Consider the following 18,728-nt stretch of genomic DNA (forward strand, 5'->3'; position numbering starts at 1 on the left):
ACCCTGACCAGCAACCTTGGTATTTTGGCTATTGCCAGGAAGTGTGACATTGTTAATGCAATCTTATGATATTCATAGTATTGAAACGTCGTGGGTTTCTGTATGTTGCCGTATCTTATGCCACGTCTTATGTGCATTTAATTTGCGCACTTTCAAGGCTGAAAACGCGCAAGCAAGACAGAGGGCAAGTGGGACCTTTCTCGCAAGCTCCTTGGGACGACTTCTTGCAAACCACTTTGAGGTTTCTTCCCTGTAATGCGTATGGGTTGCTCGTGCGTAAACTGCCACCTCTCCAGGCTAAATTGCCTTGTTAAACCTTTCTGACTGGACAGCCCTTCTCATCGTGGCTGCCTCAGTCACTAGCAGAATCCGTCAGTGGGCGTTTCTTAAACCTCTTCCAACATAAAAGTTGTTTGACGCCCAGTCTCCTCCTCCTCTCACTGCGCGGGAATCTTCTGCGCAGGGAGGGCGTGGGTAGCGGAGGACCTGTGCTCTCCCCCCTGATGTCCAGTGAAGAGTCCTGGAGCCCTCTCGCCGATTCCCCCACCTGCCCCCCTTTATCCCTGGTGTTGCGCTGATTTGCTTCCCCCTCTACTGAGCTGCCTCTCCCCCTGCTGGGCCCTTCGCCAGCATCATCCGGGAGCCTTCCCTTCGCCTCTCACTCCGATGTCAGTTCCCTGACATTCCCTTTACAATCACGCGGCACATAAATTTTGCGAAATAAATAAGATAAATAAGTTGCACCTCAGGGGGCTGCACCAGACAGCGGAGCATAGCTTTGCCCCAACCATCCTTCAATTTCCCCTTCCCCACTGTTTCAGACCATAAGACCCTTGGGGGACATGTTTATTTGCTTACGTACCTGTACAAAGCAGCAAGAATCACATAACGGTCATATCAATGCCAACAACCATAGATGTGATTCTTGAATTGCAGTAAGTTGCATGACCCTCAAGGTCCCTTTCAACTCTACAATTCTATGAATCTATGAACCGGGCCTTATCTCTGCGCCCACCCCAGCCGGCTGCCTCGTACCTGCCTCACAATTGGAACCCGTGTGTCCCGGACAGCATTTCCACTCCAGAGCCGTGACCGTCTTGTAGGCCTGCTTGTACGTTGGCCTGACAATCGTTCTATAGCTGAGGAGAGACAAAAAACAAAATGGCTTCTTCAGGCAACAGGAGCTACAAGCGCAGAGAGCCTGGGGCTTCTGTGGGGACCCAACTCCTAAAATAAAGTGTGGGGCTGTGGAGGGAAGAGCGGAGTGGGTGGTTGGAGGGCCAAGGGCCAAGGAGACCAGGGTTCAAATCCCCTCGCAGCCATGATACACTCAGTAGGTAAGCCTTGAGCCAGTCACTGTCCATCAGCCTAACCGAGCCGGCAGGGTTGATATGAGGAGAAAATGCAGGGAGGTAAGATTTTCTAGGCCACCTTGAGACCCTTGGGGGGAAAGGAGGTATTCAGTTTTATTGTTTTATTCTTTTTATAAACTGCTTAGAGGTTTGCTTTTACAATCAAGCTGTACAGTGGTACCTTGGTTCTCAAACGCCTTGGTCCTCAAACACCTTGGTTCCCAAACGCCAAAAACCCCGAAGTAAGTGTTTCGGTTTTCGAACATTTTTCAGAAGCTGAACGTCCGATGCGGCTTATCGGCTATTGTTTCTGGGGCTCCTGTACCAATCAGAAGCTGCACCTTGGTATTCAAGCATTTCGGAAGTCAAAGGGACTTCCAGAACTGATTCAGTTTGGCGCTTTTGTTTTTGCTATTTATTTTGTGTTTTTGTTTTTGAGGCTTTTTCGGTTAATTTGTTTTTGTGACTGTGTGGAACCCAGTTCAGCTACTGATTCTGATTGATTGTGTTACTGCGGAAATGGATAAAAGCCCCTCATCCAAACAATGACTATCATCAGTGCAGGTAAGAAAAAAATGTTAATTTTTATCATCTATAATACTGTCTTATTTATATTATAGTACAGTAAATTGATTACTGCTTTCATTTTATGGATCAATGATCTCATTGGATAGTAAAATTCACCTTAAATTGCTGTTGTTTTTAAGTCTGGAACAGATTAATCCATTTTGCATTACTTCCTGTGGGAAAGTGCGCCTTGGTTTTGGAACGCTTTGGTTTTGGAACAGACTTTTGGAACAGATTAAGTTTGAGAACTAAGGTACCACTGTATGCACATTTTATGAAATAAAAAGAATAAATGTAAGGATAAATAAATAAATGGCATTGGCAACAGAGGCCTTAAAGCCAGGAAACCACCAGCCAGTGGGCCTCAACGGACCCACTGCACCTCCTCGTTTGGCCTGCGGGGCCATTTTGGCCAAGCCCCACCCACCAGCTGCAGATAGGACACTGGGTGACTGGCAGGTGTCAAGCCCCACCGACCCATCAAATGTGACCCACTCGTTTGGAAATGGAGGCAGGCAGAGCTCGGTTTCCATGTTTCAGGGTATGTGGGATGGCAAACAGGCTGGAAAGGATGTGGGAGGCTGGTCCAATGCTTTCGGCTTCCTCACCTGCCCCCCGTGCAAGTCGTGGGCCACCAGCAGCTCTGGAACACTCTCTGGAGGTAGGTGCCATTCTGGATATGACAGGAAACCGTCCGGGCGACAGTGTAAGAACACCAATTCCTGAAAAGAGGCAAGAGACACAGGATGGATCACCGGGTGCTAAGGAACAGCAGCGGAGGCAGAATATGCCTTTGCCCTCGTGTTATATGCCTGGTCTAGAAGCTTCCGGAAGCTCCAGCTGCAGCAGAATGTGGTGGCCAGACTGCTGGTGGGGGCATCTGAGTGACATGCCGCACCACCATTAGAGCCCACTTACAGCCAAGCCAGGTACAAGGTCCTTGTATTAATTGACAAAGCCCAACATAGGTCCGAGGTACCCCAGGGATCTCTCGAGTCCTTCTATCCCAGCTCGATCACCATCTATCATGGATGCCTTAGCTGAGATTCCTCTATTGCAGGGGGTTGGACTAGATGACACTTGGGGGTTCCTTGTAGCTCTACAATTCTCTCTCTCTCATATGTGTGTGTGTGTGTGTGTGTGTGTGTGTGTGTGTGTGTGTGTATATATATATATATATATATATATATATATCTCTGTTTTACAATTTAAAGTACTCATTTTTACATACTTAAGATATCAGTGACTTCCCTTCTTTTCTTTCCATGGTTCATTTTACATATCATAAATCCCTGCATATTTTACAGAAACTATACCATTCAGTACAGTATTCCATTATTGTGTCCATCATAACTTATTTACACTGTTGAATATATCTTAATGCTGCCAGCATTTTCAGCCGTACACAGTTACAATCATACCTTGGGTTACAGACGCTTCAGGTTGTGTTTCTTCGGGTTACGGACCACCGAAACCCAGAAGTACCGGAACAGGTTACTTTCAGGTTTCGGTGGTCATGCATGCGCAGAAGCACTAAATTGTGACTTGCGCATGCGCAGACGCGCTGCTGTGGGTTGCAGACGCTGCAGGTTGCGAACGTGCATCCCACACAGATCACGTTCGCAACCCGAGCGCCCACTGTATTTCCCATATATTCAATGAACATTTCCCAATCTTCTCTAAACGTATGCTCTTCTTGTTCTCTTATTCTATATGTTACGTCTGCAAGCTACGCATATTCTGTCAACTTAAGTTGCCAATCTTCTGTAGTCGGGACTTCGCTCGTTTTCCATTTGGGGGCTAACAAAACACAGGCTGTAGTAGTGGCATCCATAAATAAGCTTTTTTGACACCTGGGAATTTCAGTCTGAATTATCCCCAACAGAAAGGACTCTGGTTTCTTTGGGACAACTCGATGATTCTATGATTCTATGAGATTATTTACAGGAGCACCATTGATCGTTCCTCGCCATTACCATCCTTGCCGTCTGACGAGGACGCCACTGGGTGGAAGGTGCAAAACACTTGCGTGAACAAGCAGCACTGCATCTACCCCTGAGTCCAGGATGCCGGGCTACACGGGGTGTTGACCTGACCCAGCCGCTAGGCCAGGGGTTGGCATCATGTGGCCCATGGGCTGGATGCAGCCCACAAAGACCATTTTACCGGCCCACGAGCCGCCCCCAAACTGAGCCACCCACTAAACAGGCACAGTGCAGCACGGGGACTCACCGAGCGGTGCCAGAAATCACATCTATGCACACGCAGATACCAAAAATCACTTCTGCGCATGCCCAGATGCCAAAAATTGCTTCTGCGCAGGAACGATTTTCAGCGTCTGGGCATGCGCAGAAGCAATTTCTGGCACCGTGGACATGCGCAGACGCGATTTCTGGCATTGCGCTGCACTGGTTCGGCCCACGGATGATCTCCGTGGGAGTGATCCAGCCCATGGCCAGTGAGCCTTGCTGACCCCTGCGCTAGGCTCTTATGTTCTTGGCTGTTTGGATGACCTCAAAGGTCCCTTACAAGTCAATCATTTCATCTTCCCCCTACTCTTTTGATTCCCCCACCCTAACGAAAGAAAATTCAAGGCAAGAGCTAGAATCTCAATGAGGGGCAGGGGTGCTAACCTGAATAAAATATTGGGAAGGGGGCAGGTAAGTTCTGCCCTGTATAACTGATCACATGACGGGGAGCACTCACACCATTTGAATGCCAATGCCTTGCCCCCTCAATTTTTTTTGGGGGGGAGGGCGAAGGGAGCTCGGCCCCTAGGAGTTGACACCTATGGTGAGGAGGCCGGTACCTTCCCACCGAGCCCCTAATGACTACAACACCGAAGCGACAACATGGAGTTAAAACCAGTGTGCGAAGCCTTTGTGACCCCAGGAATATTCCCAGCCCAGACTTTCCCCAGTCCGTGATTGACACCTTACTCGGTCCAAGAAACCAAAACACTGCAGAGTTGCCAGATGAACACCCCGCTGGCACTGAACTGAACTGCCTCTCCACATTCTGAGCAAGGAAGAGGGTGTGTGTGTGTGTCTGTGCGCCCATAATATAGGGGAGGAGAGAGCGAGAACTTGAAAAGGCTGGAAAACGGCCCTGGAGAGGCGATTAAGCATTCCAGAGAGCAAACAGGAAGGGGAATTCCCTCCAGCCCCAGAAACCTGGTGCCAAGTCTTGCTCTTGAGAGGTCTGTAATTTTCCGTGCCAGAGTCATAAATCCCTGGCTGGCAGGACGGAGAAAGGAAATACTCACTCGCCTTGTGGGGGGTTCACAGGACCTTGCATTGCTACTCTCTCCATCCGTCTGGCGCGCATATATGAGACACGTTAAGTCTCTGAATTCCAGGCAGCTGCAAGCTTTTCCAGGAGAGCCGGCAAAAGGGTCAGGTAATGCGAGACCCTGAGGTTGCCAAAACACATGGAATCTGGAGGTCACCTTTCAAGCCCTGATCTAATCTAAATGGAGACCTTTCAGCAGGTCAAGAGCTGGGAGCGGCCGAGCAGGCTCAGAACAGCAAGGGCCTGATGTCAGCGATGTGTCGAGGCATCACTCCAAGGGGTTCCTATTGATCAAAGGCTTAAGAACACAAGAAGAGCCTGCTGGATTAGGCCAACGGCCCGTCTAGTCCAGCATCCTGCTCTCACAGGGACCAACCAGTGGGAAACCTGCATACAAGAGCATTGTGGTTTCCAGCAACTGGCCTTCAGAAACATCACTGCCTCCAATCGTGCCAGCAGATCTTGGCTAGCAGCCTTCCCCTCCCTAAGCTGTCCCAGTTTGGTGGTACATGTCCCAGCGAATCCCAGTTTGCCCTTCCAGTGGGAGGGGATGCCTTTTTTAAAATCTCACAAGTGTGAGTGGATAGGACTGCTGCATTCTTCGGGATTCAGCACCACCACCGTGGTTTCTGGAAATTAAGGGTGCCATTCTGTTTTAGTAAAGGTAAAGGGACCCCTGACCATTAGGTTGACTCTGGGGTTGCAGCACTCATCTTGCTTTATTGGCTTAGGGAGCCGGCGTAAATCTTCCGGGTCATGTGGCCAGCAGGACTAAGCCGCTTCTGGCGAACCAGAGCAGCGCACGGAAACGCCGTTTACCTTCCTGCCGGAGCGGTACCTATTTATCTACTTGCACTTTGCTGTGCTTTCAAACTGCTAGGTTGGCAGGAGCAGGGACCGAGCAACGGGAGCTCATCCCGTCACGGGGATTCGAACTGCCGACCTTCTGATCGGCAAGTCCTAGGCTCTGTGCTTTAACCCACAGCGCCACTCACGTCCTGCCATTCTATTTTAAGCACATCCAATTGATGCATGAAGGCAGATCAGAAGCTGAATGGGGCAGGGACACTTAGATGCTCTCCGCCAACACACTCAAGAGCCGGGAACAGAACCCTCACGCAAAATGGTTGCTGCCCGCATAGAGACACTTACCTGGGAATAAGCCACACAGTGACAAAGTGCAATTTGCACACAAGTAAGTTTGCAAGGATTGCACTGCCATGTCTCTGATGGAGGCAACAGTCATCACAGGCCTGTGGGGCAAGTGTGTAAATAAGGCACAGGGATCCTGTGGCATGCTCAGCTGATGTTATTGGACTCCAACTCTCATCATCCCAGGATGTTGGACTGGAGGGTATTGGGGTATTGGGAGTCTAACAATATATGGAGGACCACAGATTTTGCCATTGCTTGTGGGCTAGAGACCTGCTTCCTTATCATTACTTTAGCGGCAAATTCAGAACTGCAGGGTCCCTTCACTAGAGACAAAGCCACTCCCCCTTCTTTGATTATACAACCATTTTACAATTTTACAATTATTTTACAATTATTCGATAATAACAACAACATTGCAACAGTCAATGCAGATCTTGATGCGTTGCCTTTCAGCTAGATCGACTATTACCTGCGCCCGCAGATGGGCAAATGATTTGGAGCGCTCCAATGTCACCTTTAAGAGTCTTTCTGCAAAGTTCCATTGTACGCAGCAGAATTCGCATGCCATTCTCTTGAGACAGAAGCCCCTGGTTTGTTTTTCAGGGTTCCTAAACACCTCCTTGGTGTTCTTCCCACGCCTCTCCTCCAGAAGGACCCTAGGAGCCCACCCTCATTGGCTGGCTCACCTCCTTTCGCTCTGATTGGCTCCCATCAGCACAAAGGGGAAGGAGACAACTTCTTAGTGGCTAGAAAACTCCCCTTTTGTGCTTGATTGGGTGGTTCTAAGATGCTGGAGGCAAGATCTCTGCTGGGACGCTGCAGCTGCAGAAATAGTAAGGGGTCTTTGACTCCCCCCCCCCCATAAGCCTGGATCACTTCACCAGTATTCTTCTTGCAGTAAATCGGTGGGAGCTGGCAGAAGGCAGTTTCACACGGGAGCACACTACCCAAAAGGGGCTGAGGGTCAAATGGCAAATCACATCAAATGCATCATCTGTATGGTTTTTAAAGGGATTGTAAAATAGAACTGCTACTGACAAAATTAGGACTTTGGAGCCCAGTTAATATTTGCTTCCCACACCACAGCCTTGAGAAAAATTGCCCCTCCTGGGACCAATAGCAGCTTGGGTGGGGGGGAGATTTTTGATGAGAACACAGTGGGTGGAAAGAGTTAAAGCCTCCTCTGTGCCCCATTCCTGAACTTGAACTTTTTAGGCTTATAGAAAAGGCAAAAAGGAGGTGACACGACAGAAATGTATAAAATTACGGAGAAAGTGGATTAAGAAAAAAAAATTTCCTCTTTGCATAAAATTAGAATTTGTGAAAGTCCAACAAGGCTGAATGTTGGGAAAGACAAGACAGATAAAAGAAAGGACTTCTTCACACAGTGCATTGTTAATCTGTGGAACTCTCTCCCACAGGAGGCAGTGACAGCCACCAACCTGAACGGCTTCAAAAAGTGGGTTAGACAAATTCCCGGAAGATAAGGTATTTTGTTTCCCTCTGACCTTTCCCTGGCTTGAGTTGGTTGACCACAAACTTGACATGAGCCAACAGTGTGACGCGGCAGCTAAAAAAGCCAATGCAATTCTGGGCTGCATCAAAAGGAGTATAGCATCTAGATCAAGGGAAGTAATAGTGCCACTGTATTCTGCTCTGGTCAGACCTCACCTGGAGTACTGTGTCCAGTTCTGGGCACCACAGTTCAAGGAGGACACTGACAAACTGGAATGTGTCCAGAGGAGGGCAACCAAAATGGTCAAAGGTCTGGAAACGATGCCTTATGAGGAACGGCTAAGGGAGCTGGGCATGTTTAGCCCGGAGAAGAGGAGGTTAAGGGGTGATATGATAGCCATGTTCAAATATATAAAAGGATGTCATATAGAGGAGGGAGAAAGGTTGTTTTCTGCTGCTCCAGAGAAGCGGACACGGAGCAATGGATCCAAACTACAAGAAAGAAGATTCCACCTAAACATTAGGAAGAACTTCCTGACAGTAAGAGCTGTTCAACAGTGGAATTTGCTGCCAAGGAGTGTGGTGGAGTCTCCCTCTTTGGAGGTCTTTAAGCAGAGGCTTGACAAGCATGTGTCAGGAGTGCTCTGATGGTGTTTCCAGCTTGGCAGGGGGTTGGACTCAATGGCCCTTGTGGTCTATTCCAACGCTATGATTCTATGATTCTAGTCAACGTGGTCAACGGTGACAATGAAGTTCTAGCCCGATGCCACAGCAGTAGCCATATACTGCCATTTCAGTGGGTCTACCCTGAGTAGGGCTAACATTGGAGGCAGCAACCCTCTATTGCTTTCGCTGCAATCCCTCTGGAAAAGCTTTCCCTCAAAGTTGTTGAGCTTCCTGAAATTCACCACTTAAAACAACAACAACCCACAGGTTTGTTGCAAATGTTGGCTTGACACTTTGCTGACTCACCATAAGCCAAATTTATAAGGGCTGGGGTCTGTCTCTTCCCCTACACACCAGTTCAGCCCCAAATCATGCATTCCTCCACCTTTTACACAACCCCAGAGGCTCAAGCCAGCATCCCAGCAGAAGCTTCATTGTGTTGCAGCCTCACGGATGGAGCAGGATCAAAGGAACCTCAAGCAACTTCTGTCATTCCACACAGCATGAGAGGCAAGGATTCGGCTGCCCAGCAACCACTGCCCCGCACAGTCCTTCAACCAGAAGAGACCACCTACAGACAGGGCTCCATTCATTCCCAAAAGGAGGGGAGCCAGTCTCAGGCCTGCCTACATCACTGAAATGCATGCTGCACTCTGCAAATAGGGAAGGCATGGCAAAAGACAGAGCCCTTCCAACCCTAGGATTCTATGACAACTGAAAGGAGAGACCTTCATGATCAAGGTGTCTCCCCTGCCAAGTAAGTAAGGAATAACCTTGTGAAAGGATAAGAAAGAGGGATTTATATCTGGATGCTAGGATAGAGATGATAAGGAAAACAGGAAGACACAATGAGAGGTAAAGGAGGTGTTGTGGGATTGGTAGAAGTTAATGTTTGTTTTTCTTTTTAGTGTTTATATTATTAACTTGTAAGATATGGATTTGTTTTTTGAATGTCAGTTTTTGTGTTTTGTGTATTGTTATTTTTTGATAATAGTGGCACCCACCCTGTGGAACGCCCTCCCACCAGTTGTCAAAGAGATAAACAACTACCTGACATTCAGAAGACATCTGAAGGCAGCCCTGTTCAGGGAGGTTTTTAATGTGTGACATCTTAGTGTATTTTTGGTCTTCGTGGAAGCCGCCCAGAGTGGCTGGGGAAACCCAGCCAGATGGGCGGGGTACAAATAATAAATTGTTATTATTATTATGTCGTTGTGTGGAAAATACTAATAAAATTTATACTTAAAAAAAAAAAAAGAAAGGAGAGGAGAGGAGACCTGATGGAGCAGGCCTGCCACAACAGAACTAATGGAGTGAGGTCGCAAGACTCTGACCCCTGTGTGCCTTCTCAGTCTGCTGTCCAAGGGCTCAATGAGGACGGGAAACTTACTAAGTTGCTCTGATACTTTTGGGGGGGTGGAGTAGAGTCTCACAGGGGTCAAGGTGCTTACTGTTAAAGGCTGACAGAGCCCCATCTCTTGAGCACACCACTTGCCCAGGGACTGGTTCCAGTCTGGGGTTGATGAAGGGGGACGGACGATGACAACTCCCCTACTTCTGACATTCCTGTCACATTCCTCCTCAGCATCACGCCAGCCCCACGGCCACCACCTACCTCCTGGAGCGAGGCCATGCGACACCCTGGCCACTGCCCGCCCCCAGAGCCCATCACAAAAGCCTCTTTATGCCTTGCCTTCCCCCTGTCAATCAGGCCTCTTCTGGTCCTGATGCTGCAGGCTTGCGGGTGGGTGGGTAGCTGGCCAACAACCGCTCACCCCAGAGCAGCTGGAAGGGGTTGTCCCTCGCGCTCGTGGAATGTGAACACTCAGCATCAGGGCCGCCCCTGTGGCCAAGATCCCAGCCCGCCAAGAGGGACGGGCGCCAGTGGCCAAGTGGAGTTAATGAGTAGATCTCCCTGATCTTCTGTTCCCTCCCCCCCCCCCCAAAAAAAAACCTGGGCCAACCGCAAGAAGCGCTCTGCGGCTGTCTCGATTCCGCTCTCCAGCTGCAAGACCTCCCTAGACACGGTTCCCATGACGCCTGGGAGGCAGGCTGCCTGGTCTGGGGAGGAACGTCATCTGGCCAGCATTGCCGCTGGCTGAAAGGGATGCTCTCCCTTAAGGCAGGGCTGCCCCTCCCCAAGAAAGAACGTAAGAACCCTGCTGGATCAGGCCAATGGCCCATCTAGTCCAGCATCCTGGTCTCACAGTGGCCAAACAGACACCTGTGGGAAACCTGCAAGCAGGATTCAAACACAGGAGTCCTCTCCCCCTCCTGCGGTTTCCAGCAACTGGTACTCAGAAGCATTGCTGCCTCTGACTGTGGAGGCAGAGGATAGCCATTGTGGCTGGCAGGAGTGCTAGAAACTCAGATATGTACGCTAGGCACCAAATGGCTCCTTAAGCCAGGATTGCAGTCGCCATAACAGAATGCCTAGTTGCCATTTTTGGCCCAGACGGATACAAGTCATATTTTTCAACAACAACAATTTTATTATTTATACCCCGCCCATCTGGCTGGGTTTCCCCAGCCACTCTGGGTGGCTTACTAAATATATAAAACATAATAAAGCATTAAACATTAAAGACTTCACAATACAGGGCTGCCTTCAGATAACGTATAAAAGCTGCATACAGTCGTACCTCGGGTTACAGCCACTTCAGGTTGCGTTTTTTCGGGTTATGGAACGCCGAAACCCAGAAGTACCGGAATGGGTTACTTCTGGGTTTCGGCGGTCACGCATGCGCAGAAGTGCTAAATCATGTTTGGGCATGTGCAGAAGCACCAAACCGCAAACCGCGCATGCGCAGACGCGGGTTGCGAACGCTGCGGGTTGCGAATGTGAACCAGAGCATCCACTGTAGTTGTTTATCTCCTTGACGTCTGAAGGGTGTTCCACAGGGAGGGCACTACTACCGAGAAGGCCCTCTGCCTGGTTCTCTGTAACTTTGCTTCTTGCGGTGAGGGAACTGCCAAAAGGCCCTTGGAGCTGGACCTCAGTATCCGGGCTGAACAATGGAGGTGGAGACACTCGTTTAGGTATACTGGACTGCTGCCATTTAGGACTTTAAAAGTCAGCACCAGCACTTTGAATTGTGCTCGGAAACGTACTGAGAGCCAATGAATATCCTTTAGGATCAGGGTTACATGGTCCCGGCAGCCACTGCCGGTCACCAGTCTAGCTGCCGCATTCTGGATTAGTTGCAGTTTCTGGGTCACCTTCAAAGGTAGCCCTATGTAGAGCATTGCAGTAATTCAAGTGGCAGATAACCAGAGCATGCATCACTCTGGCAAGACAGTATGCGGGCAGGTAGGGTATCAGCGAGTGAACCAGGCGGAGCTGGTAGACAGCTGCCCTGGACACAAAACTGACCTGTGCCTCCATGGACAGCTGTGAGTTCAAAACACGACTTTTTGGCTCCTGAAATGCATTCTGATTGTACAGATAAAATATCATGGGTAGAATTTTACAGGATGTGTTGCTAGTACAGTCATACCTCGGGTTAAAGCTGCTTCAGGTTGTGTTTTTTTGGGGTTGCAGACCGCCGAAACCTGGAAGTATCGGAACAGGTTACTTCCAGGTTTTGGTGGTTGCGCATGCGCAGAAGCGTTAAATTGCGCTTCGCGCATGCGCAGAAATGCTGAATCACAACCCGCACGTGCACAGACACACAGACGCGGGTTGCGAATGCTGCAGGTTGCGAACGTGCATCCTGCATGGATCACATTCGCAACCCGAGCATCCTATGTATGTGGAAACAGTCAAGATCCAAGGATTCCCTGGCATGCACCTGCAGATGGTGGAGGCGTCAGGTGCCATCCTGGAGCCCAGGCATCTTCACTTGGTCGCAAGTGGCTGGTAGCCAGGTGCAAAATGCACCTGGCACCTGGCTAATTTCAAACACTGGCTAGTAGCCACCAGAGCAGACAACTTTTGTTCCTAGGATTCGGGGCAGGGGAGAGAGATGACTATTAAAGTGCCTTAAATGTATAGCATGGATATGACCCAAAAGTACATGCATGATGCAGCCTGTGCCATTTTATTTAACTGAAATATTTCTATGTCACCATTCATTTACAGAGGAAAAAAATGCCACAGAAGCAAGTCACACCATAAAAAAAAATTGTTGTTGTTGTTGTTTAGTCGTTTAGTCGTGTCCGACTCTTCGTGACCCCATGGACCAGAGCACGCCAGGCACTCCTGTCTTCCACCGCCTCTCAGTAAAAAATCTAACTCATCAGGAAAACCACCAAGGCATTCAGGGGAATGGCTGCAGCTCAGTGGCAGAGGATTTGCTTTGCAGAAGGTCCCAGGTTCAACCCCCAGCATCTCCACATAACGCTAGGAGAGAATCCTCTCTGAAATCTAGCCAGTGTTGACAATACTAGCTAGACAGACCAATGATCTGACGCAAATCATGTCAGAGTATAACTTAGCAAGGATTCACACAACCCACTTATCTGGCCCTGTCAAAGGCAACTATGGGGTGTGGCACTCATCTCGCTTTCAGGCCGAGGGAGCCGGCGTTTGTCCATAGACAGCTATCTGGGTCGTGTGGCCAGCATGACTAAACAGCTTTTGGCGCAAGGGGACACCGTGACGGAAACCAGAGTGCACAGAAACACCGATTACATTCCCACCACAGCTGTACCTATTTATCTACTTGCACTGGTGTGCTTTTAAACTGCTAGGTTGGCAGGAGCTGGGACAGAGCAACAGGAGCTCATCCCGTCACGGGGATTCGAACCGTCAACCTTCTGATTGGCAAGCCCAAGAGGCTCAGTGGTTTAGATCACAGGGTCCTTTACCTTTACCTAGTAGGGTTTCCACTCTCCCCCTCTATTTGACTGCAGTGTTTACTGAAGGCCAGAACCCCCTTGAAATGCAGCAAGCAGAAATGAGCATATATGGCTGCAATCAGCTTGGCGGTTCCGTAGCCCGACTCCTGCATTGCCATCACAGGCAAGTGATGGCCCAGAGTGAGCCAGGATGCTCCACCCCCAACATTATCAGGGCAATGCCTATAATTAGCTGTGGTCATTCAAAGAGTAGGAAATGCTTCTTTTCCTGCCTCCGCATTCTTTTCCCCCTCTCAACCTGGTGCAGCAGACTTTGTAGCAGGAGCCCAGAACGTTTTTTCAGCCTGGGGGCTGCATGCTGGGAATTGAGAGTGGGCAGAGCATCAGGTATAAATGTCCCCCTTTGTACACCAGGCTGGTTTCTAGTGCTGCAGACTCTCTGTCCTCCATCCATCCGTCCAAGCAAGCAAGCAAGAATCACCATCAGGCTTCAAGGACACAGCCCAGCCAGGCAAAAACACTGGAGGAAGGTGAAAGGCAAGGCTAGGGAGATCCCCAGGGGCCAGATAAAGGGGAACAGAGGGCCACATATGGTCCCTGGGCATGAGGTCCCCAATTTCAGTGTTAGAGGCTGCCCAGGCTAGGAATGCCAGTGTAGTATAGTGACTAGAGTGTTGGACTAAGACCCCGGAGACCAGGGTTCAATCCCCTGCTCAGCCACAGAAATTCACTAGGGCCAGTCACTGTCTCTCAGGCTAACCTACCTCACAGGGTTGTCGAGGGGAATAAACGAGGAGGGGGACAACCATGTATGCTGTCTGAAGCTCCTTGGTGGGATATAAATGTGACAGATAAATAAACAAAGAGCAAATGACACCAGCATTTGGAGATGGGCCACCCTTCCTTAACTCGCCTTGTTGTTCTCTGTCCATTGATAAAGGTGTCCTTTGCTTTATTTATGGCTAGCCAATGTTGCTAGCAGAATCTTTGGAAGGGCCCTTTCACCAAGACTTGCTACACTAAAATACGTGTCACAAATAAGGATGGCGGAGAAATTTGATCCGGTTCGAGTTTTGATGCAAGCGTACATAGCTTGTACAGTGGTACCTCAGGTTACATATGCTTCAGGTTACATACGCTTCAGGTTACAGACTCCGCTAACCCAGAAATAGTGCTTCAGGTTAAGAACTTTGCTTCAGGATGAGAACAGAAATCGTGCTCTGGCGGCACAGCGGCAGCAGGAGGCCCCATTAGTTAATGTGGTGCTTCAGGTTAAGAACAGTTTCAGGTTAAGAACAGACCTCCGGAACGAATTAAGTATTTAACCCAAGGTACCACTGTACTTTCTAAGCCAATGTGGGAACCAAAACTACTACAGCTACCCTTTGCCATTTATACCTAAACTCAGTAGCTAGATTAGTCATTACCCTGCAAGACCCCCAATATAGATTAGGAGTGCTCTAAAACTATATTCAAAATAGGGGTGGGGAGGTCCTATCATTTCACCATTCCTTAATTTCCTTCACTGCAAGTATAAAAGTTTTGATAACTTTTGATATGGTTATTAAAACATGCCTTCAGAACTAGCCCTAACTTCAGAGCTGACAAAGCACAATTAACTTATGGAATTCACTGCCACCAGACCCATTCATGGCCAGCAGCCCAGGTGGTTTTCGAAATGTTGGTGCAAATTCACATAGTGTGAACACATCCATTACTCTCTCCATCCCGGCTGGTTGGTATATCACAGAATCATAGAATTGCAGAGTTGGAAGGGGCTACAAGGGTCATTTAGTCCAACCCCCTTGCAATGCAGGGATCCTTTGCGCAACGTGGGGCTTGAACCCACAACCCGGAGATTAAGATTCTCATACTGTGCTGATGGAGTTGAGCTTGCTTTTCTCCTCCTCCCTGCCCAGCCTTTTCTCTGAGTGTGCCCTGTTCTTTCTCATTCCATTTTTATTTCTTATGCTCTTTGTTGCCTCTATTCGCTGCCCTTCATCCATCAGGGTGGCAACAACAGCTAAGACAATAAATATCAGTGAGGGAGGGTTGCAGTTCAATGGCAAAGCGGCCGCTTTGCATGCAGGTCCCACATTCATTCACCAGCTCCGTCTGCAGATGTGGCAGGAAAATATTCACTGCCTGAAACCCTGGAGAGCTGCTGCCTGTCAGTGTGGCCATCACTGATCTACAAAGGCCAATGACCCGCCTCGGTATTGAGGCAGCTTCTTGTATGTTTTGTTCATTAGCCACTAGGGAAACCTTTCTGAGGAAATAACATGGCTGTGTGGCATAATGGCTACAGCATGAGACGAGGACCCGGGAGAGACCAGTGTTCCAATATCCACTTGGACAGGAAGCTCACTGGGTCTCCTTGGACCAGTCACTGCCTCTCAGCCTAACCAACCTCACAGGGTTGTTGTGGAGGGTTACATAAAGCTGCAAAGGGGCATGCATACCACCATAGGTGCCAACTCCCTGGGACCCTGAGCACCCACAAAATTCCCCATGAAGGGGCCGGGCACCCACAAATTTTGGTGCCAGGGCCGTGCACATTGCATGACGCCCACAGCCCCAGGCACCCAGTCGTAGGGCCAAGCCGGCACTCCTGCACACCACTTGGAGCTCCTTGGAGGAAAAGTTGAACCTATGAATGCCATAAATAAAACGGAGCTCCCTTGTGTAGGAGCAGTATATCTGCAAAGAGATAAAGCAACAGGGCTTGCGCGCTTCCCAGAGGCATCTGTCTTGCTGGGAAAGAAGGATGAATTAGATGGGCCTAGCCCAAGGAGCTCCGGGCATTAAAAAGCACAATCCACCCGGAGTAACCACACGCCCGCCTTACCTCCGATTGGCGTACTGGAGCCCCGCACGGTTCCAGGTGCAGCTGACCGGCGCCGGGAGCAAACAGCAAAGCCAAAGCGCAGCTCGGAGGCAGCCCGGCCAACGCCGCCGCCTTCTCCCGGACGTCTCCATAAGGAGCCGCGGGGCAGCTGGAGAGCCGGCCAGTCCCCCTCCAGGCAACCGTGGCGAGGAGAAGGGGTGGAAAACCTCCCCAGCGAGCCGTGCGTCCTCCCCGACGCGCAAAAGGCTCCCCGGCTTAAGGAGCCCTCATTGAGACGCCCAGCCAAGGCAACCGCGGGAGAGCAAAAGTCCTCCGCTTGGCAAAGGAGAGAGAGGAAAAAAAAACAGAGAGAGAGAGTATGGGTGGCTCCGTGCCAAGCACAGCCGGAATAAATCCAGGGGTTTCAGCCAAAACAGAGCGAGGAGGGGAAAGAGCTCAGCTGCGCGCTGCTGCTGCTTACAAGCTGCAAACCCCAAATAAATAGAAGAAGAAATGAGATCTATCTTTTTAAAAAGAGAAAAGAAAAGCACGGGAGGAGAAAATGGCATTCAACTCCTTTCTCTCCGCATCCAGCTCGGCTGCAGGAGGGCGCTGATCAGCTGCTGCGCGCGCGTGCAAAAGCGTGCAGGCTGCGCCGGATAGATCAAAAGAGCGCAAAAGTAAAAAAAAAAAAAAAAAGGGCCTCCTCTTTCCTCCTCCCCCACATGCTGGAGGGCCCCGGCCGTGTGGAAGGGTAGCCTTCCAGGGGCTGGATTTCCAGCAGAGAGGTGGGGGAGAACTTTGTCTAGCCTGAAACTCTTAACCCTTCCCACTTTTGGTTCAAGGTGCCTCTGTCTTATTTGCAAAATATCTTATTTGCAAAATATGTTGCATATCCAATGCAACACGTATCTATACATTTCACCTGCAGATCCCTCCCCTTTTCTCAAGCCCCCCCCCCCCGACTAGATTAAGGAAACCAGAAAGAGAGGCCGAGGCTTTTGCAAAGGGTCCCCTCCCTCCTCATTTGCCCCCTCCCCCTGCTCAGTCTTTCATGTTCAAACCCTGGAAAAGTTCCCCTATTCACTCTTGGCCTTGTTAAGCCGAAAAAGAAAGGACTTAGGGGGTGGGGTGGATGTGTTGAGATCACACACACACACACACGACCGGCTTTTTTCAGGAAGCCAGCGTCTCTCCTCTCTGAGCCCCCACCTCCTGTTGCCAAGAAGTTGCACCTCAAAGGAGGCCTTTACAAAGCAGAGGGGGGCAGATTCGGCATTTCATTTGTGTGGCACCCCAAATCTGCCCCCTTTCCTTTGTGTGGGAGACACAGCAAGCTGCTCCAAGAGGGTACCTGCACACAGGAGCTGCAAAAAGAGCCGGCAGTGTGTGACCCTTGTTTAACCTGTTATATATATATTTCTCACCTCTGTGGGAGAAATACAGCTCAAAGGAGGACATCTCAAGGGTGGGAGAACAACCAGGGGGAAAGAGAAGGGTTGAATTGCCCCATCATTATTATTTCTCCACTTAAGTTCAGTAAAACTTAAGCAGGGGGGGGAAACCCATTCACCAGTTTCCCCCACTTTGGTTCACTCCCTAGGTATTGAAGTACAACTCCCATCATTCCCAGCTGAGAAATCAGCTGGGAGCTGCAAAACCTGGGAGGCACTGAGCGTGTGCTGCAACACCTTTCTGTTCTCTCTCTCCCACACCACATCATCTTCAGGGCATGTGCTACAGGGGTCAGCAAACTTTTTCAGCAGGGGGCCAGTCCACTGTCGCTCAGACCATGTGGGGGGCCGGACTATATTTTTTTTTTGGGGGGGATGAATGAATTCCTATGCCCCACAAATAACCCAGAGATGCATTTTAAATAAAAGGACACATTCTACTCATGTAAAAACACGCTGATTCCCAAACTGTTCTTGGGCCAGACTGAGAAGGCGATTGGGCCGTATCCGGCCCCCGGGCCTTAGTTTGCCTACCCATGTGCTACCTCTTGCCCTCTCCTCATTCTAGGCCTGCAGTGCCCCCCAACCTCAGATCATGCAATGCAGCTGTTTTGTGGCACTGTGTGTGTGCTAAAGTTACTTAGGGGCAGCTTCTGGTAGTCCTGGGTGGAAGGAACATCATCCCAGCCTTGGAGCGGAAAACAGTTTATGGAGATGCACCAAAGGGTCAAGGTTGGTACTAGGAGCCAGTGTGGTGTAGTGGTTAAGAGCGGTAGTCACGTAATCTGGGGAACCGGGTTCGCGTCTCCACTCCTCCACATGCAGCTGCTGGGTGACCTTGGGCTAGGCACACTTCTCTGAAGTCTCTCAGCCTCACTCACCTCACAGAGTGTTTGTTGTGGGGGAGGAAGGGAAAGGAGAATGTTAGCCGCTTTGAGACTCCTTAAAGGGAGTGAAAGGCGGGATATCAAATCCAAACTCTTCTTCTTCTTCTTAGGAACAGTTGAGGTGCCATCTTGCATGGAGATAACCTTGTGCGTTCTTCTATGGGAGCAGTGCATGAAGAGATTTTGCCTGGGAAAGGCCTCTTGCTGAGCAGCCAAGACCCCCACTTTGTTCTGCTTCCCTTGCTCTCTTCATTCCCTCCCACCAGGAATAAGA

General features: G+C 49.7%; 1 protein-coding gene across 6 annotated transcripts in view; it reads right to left on the reverse strand.

Annotated features, from left to right (window-relative positions):
• EMID1 (EMI domain containing 1) overlaps positions 1-17,045 on the reverse strand; it is a 70,518-nt gene extending 53,473 nt beyond the window's left edge. For 3 of the 6 annotated variants that reach the window (XM_077920234.1, XM_028709405.2, XM_077920236.1), the window contains exons 1-3: positions 16,135-17,043; positions 2,528-2,641; positions 1,036-1,139 (exon numbers count right to left, since the gene is read on the reverse strand). In XM_077920234.1, the coding sequence (XP_077776360.1) occupies positions 1,036-1,139; positions 2,528-2,641; positions 16,135-16,265 (349 nt within the window). In that variant the 5' untranslated portion in view covers positions 16,266-17,043. Of the gene's footprint in view, positions 1-1,035; positions 1,140-2,527; positions 2,642-5,184; positions 5,382-16,134 lie in introns of those variants that run through there. The other 3 variants (XM_077920231.1, XM_077920232.1, XM_077920233.1) reach the window with 3 other exon arrangements.
• Positions 17,046-18,728: the final 1,683 nt, after the last annotated feature.

This window comes from Podarcis muralis, chromosome 16 (genome assembly GCF_964188315.1).
Source record: "Podarcis muralis chromosome 16, rPodMur119.hap1.1, whole genome shotgun sequence".
Lineage (NCBI taxonomy): Eukaryota > Metazoa > Chordata > Lepidosauria > Squamata > Lacertidae > Podarcis > Podarcis muralis.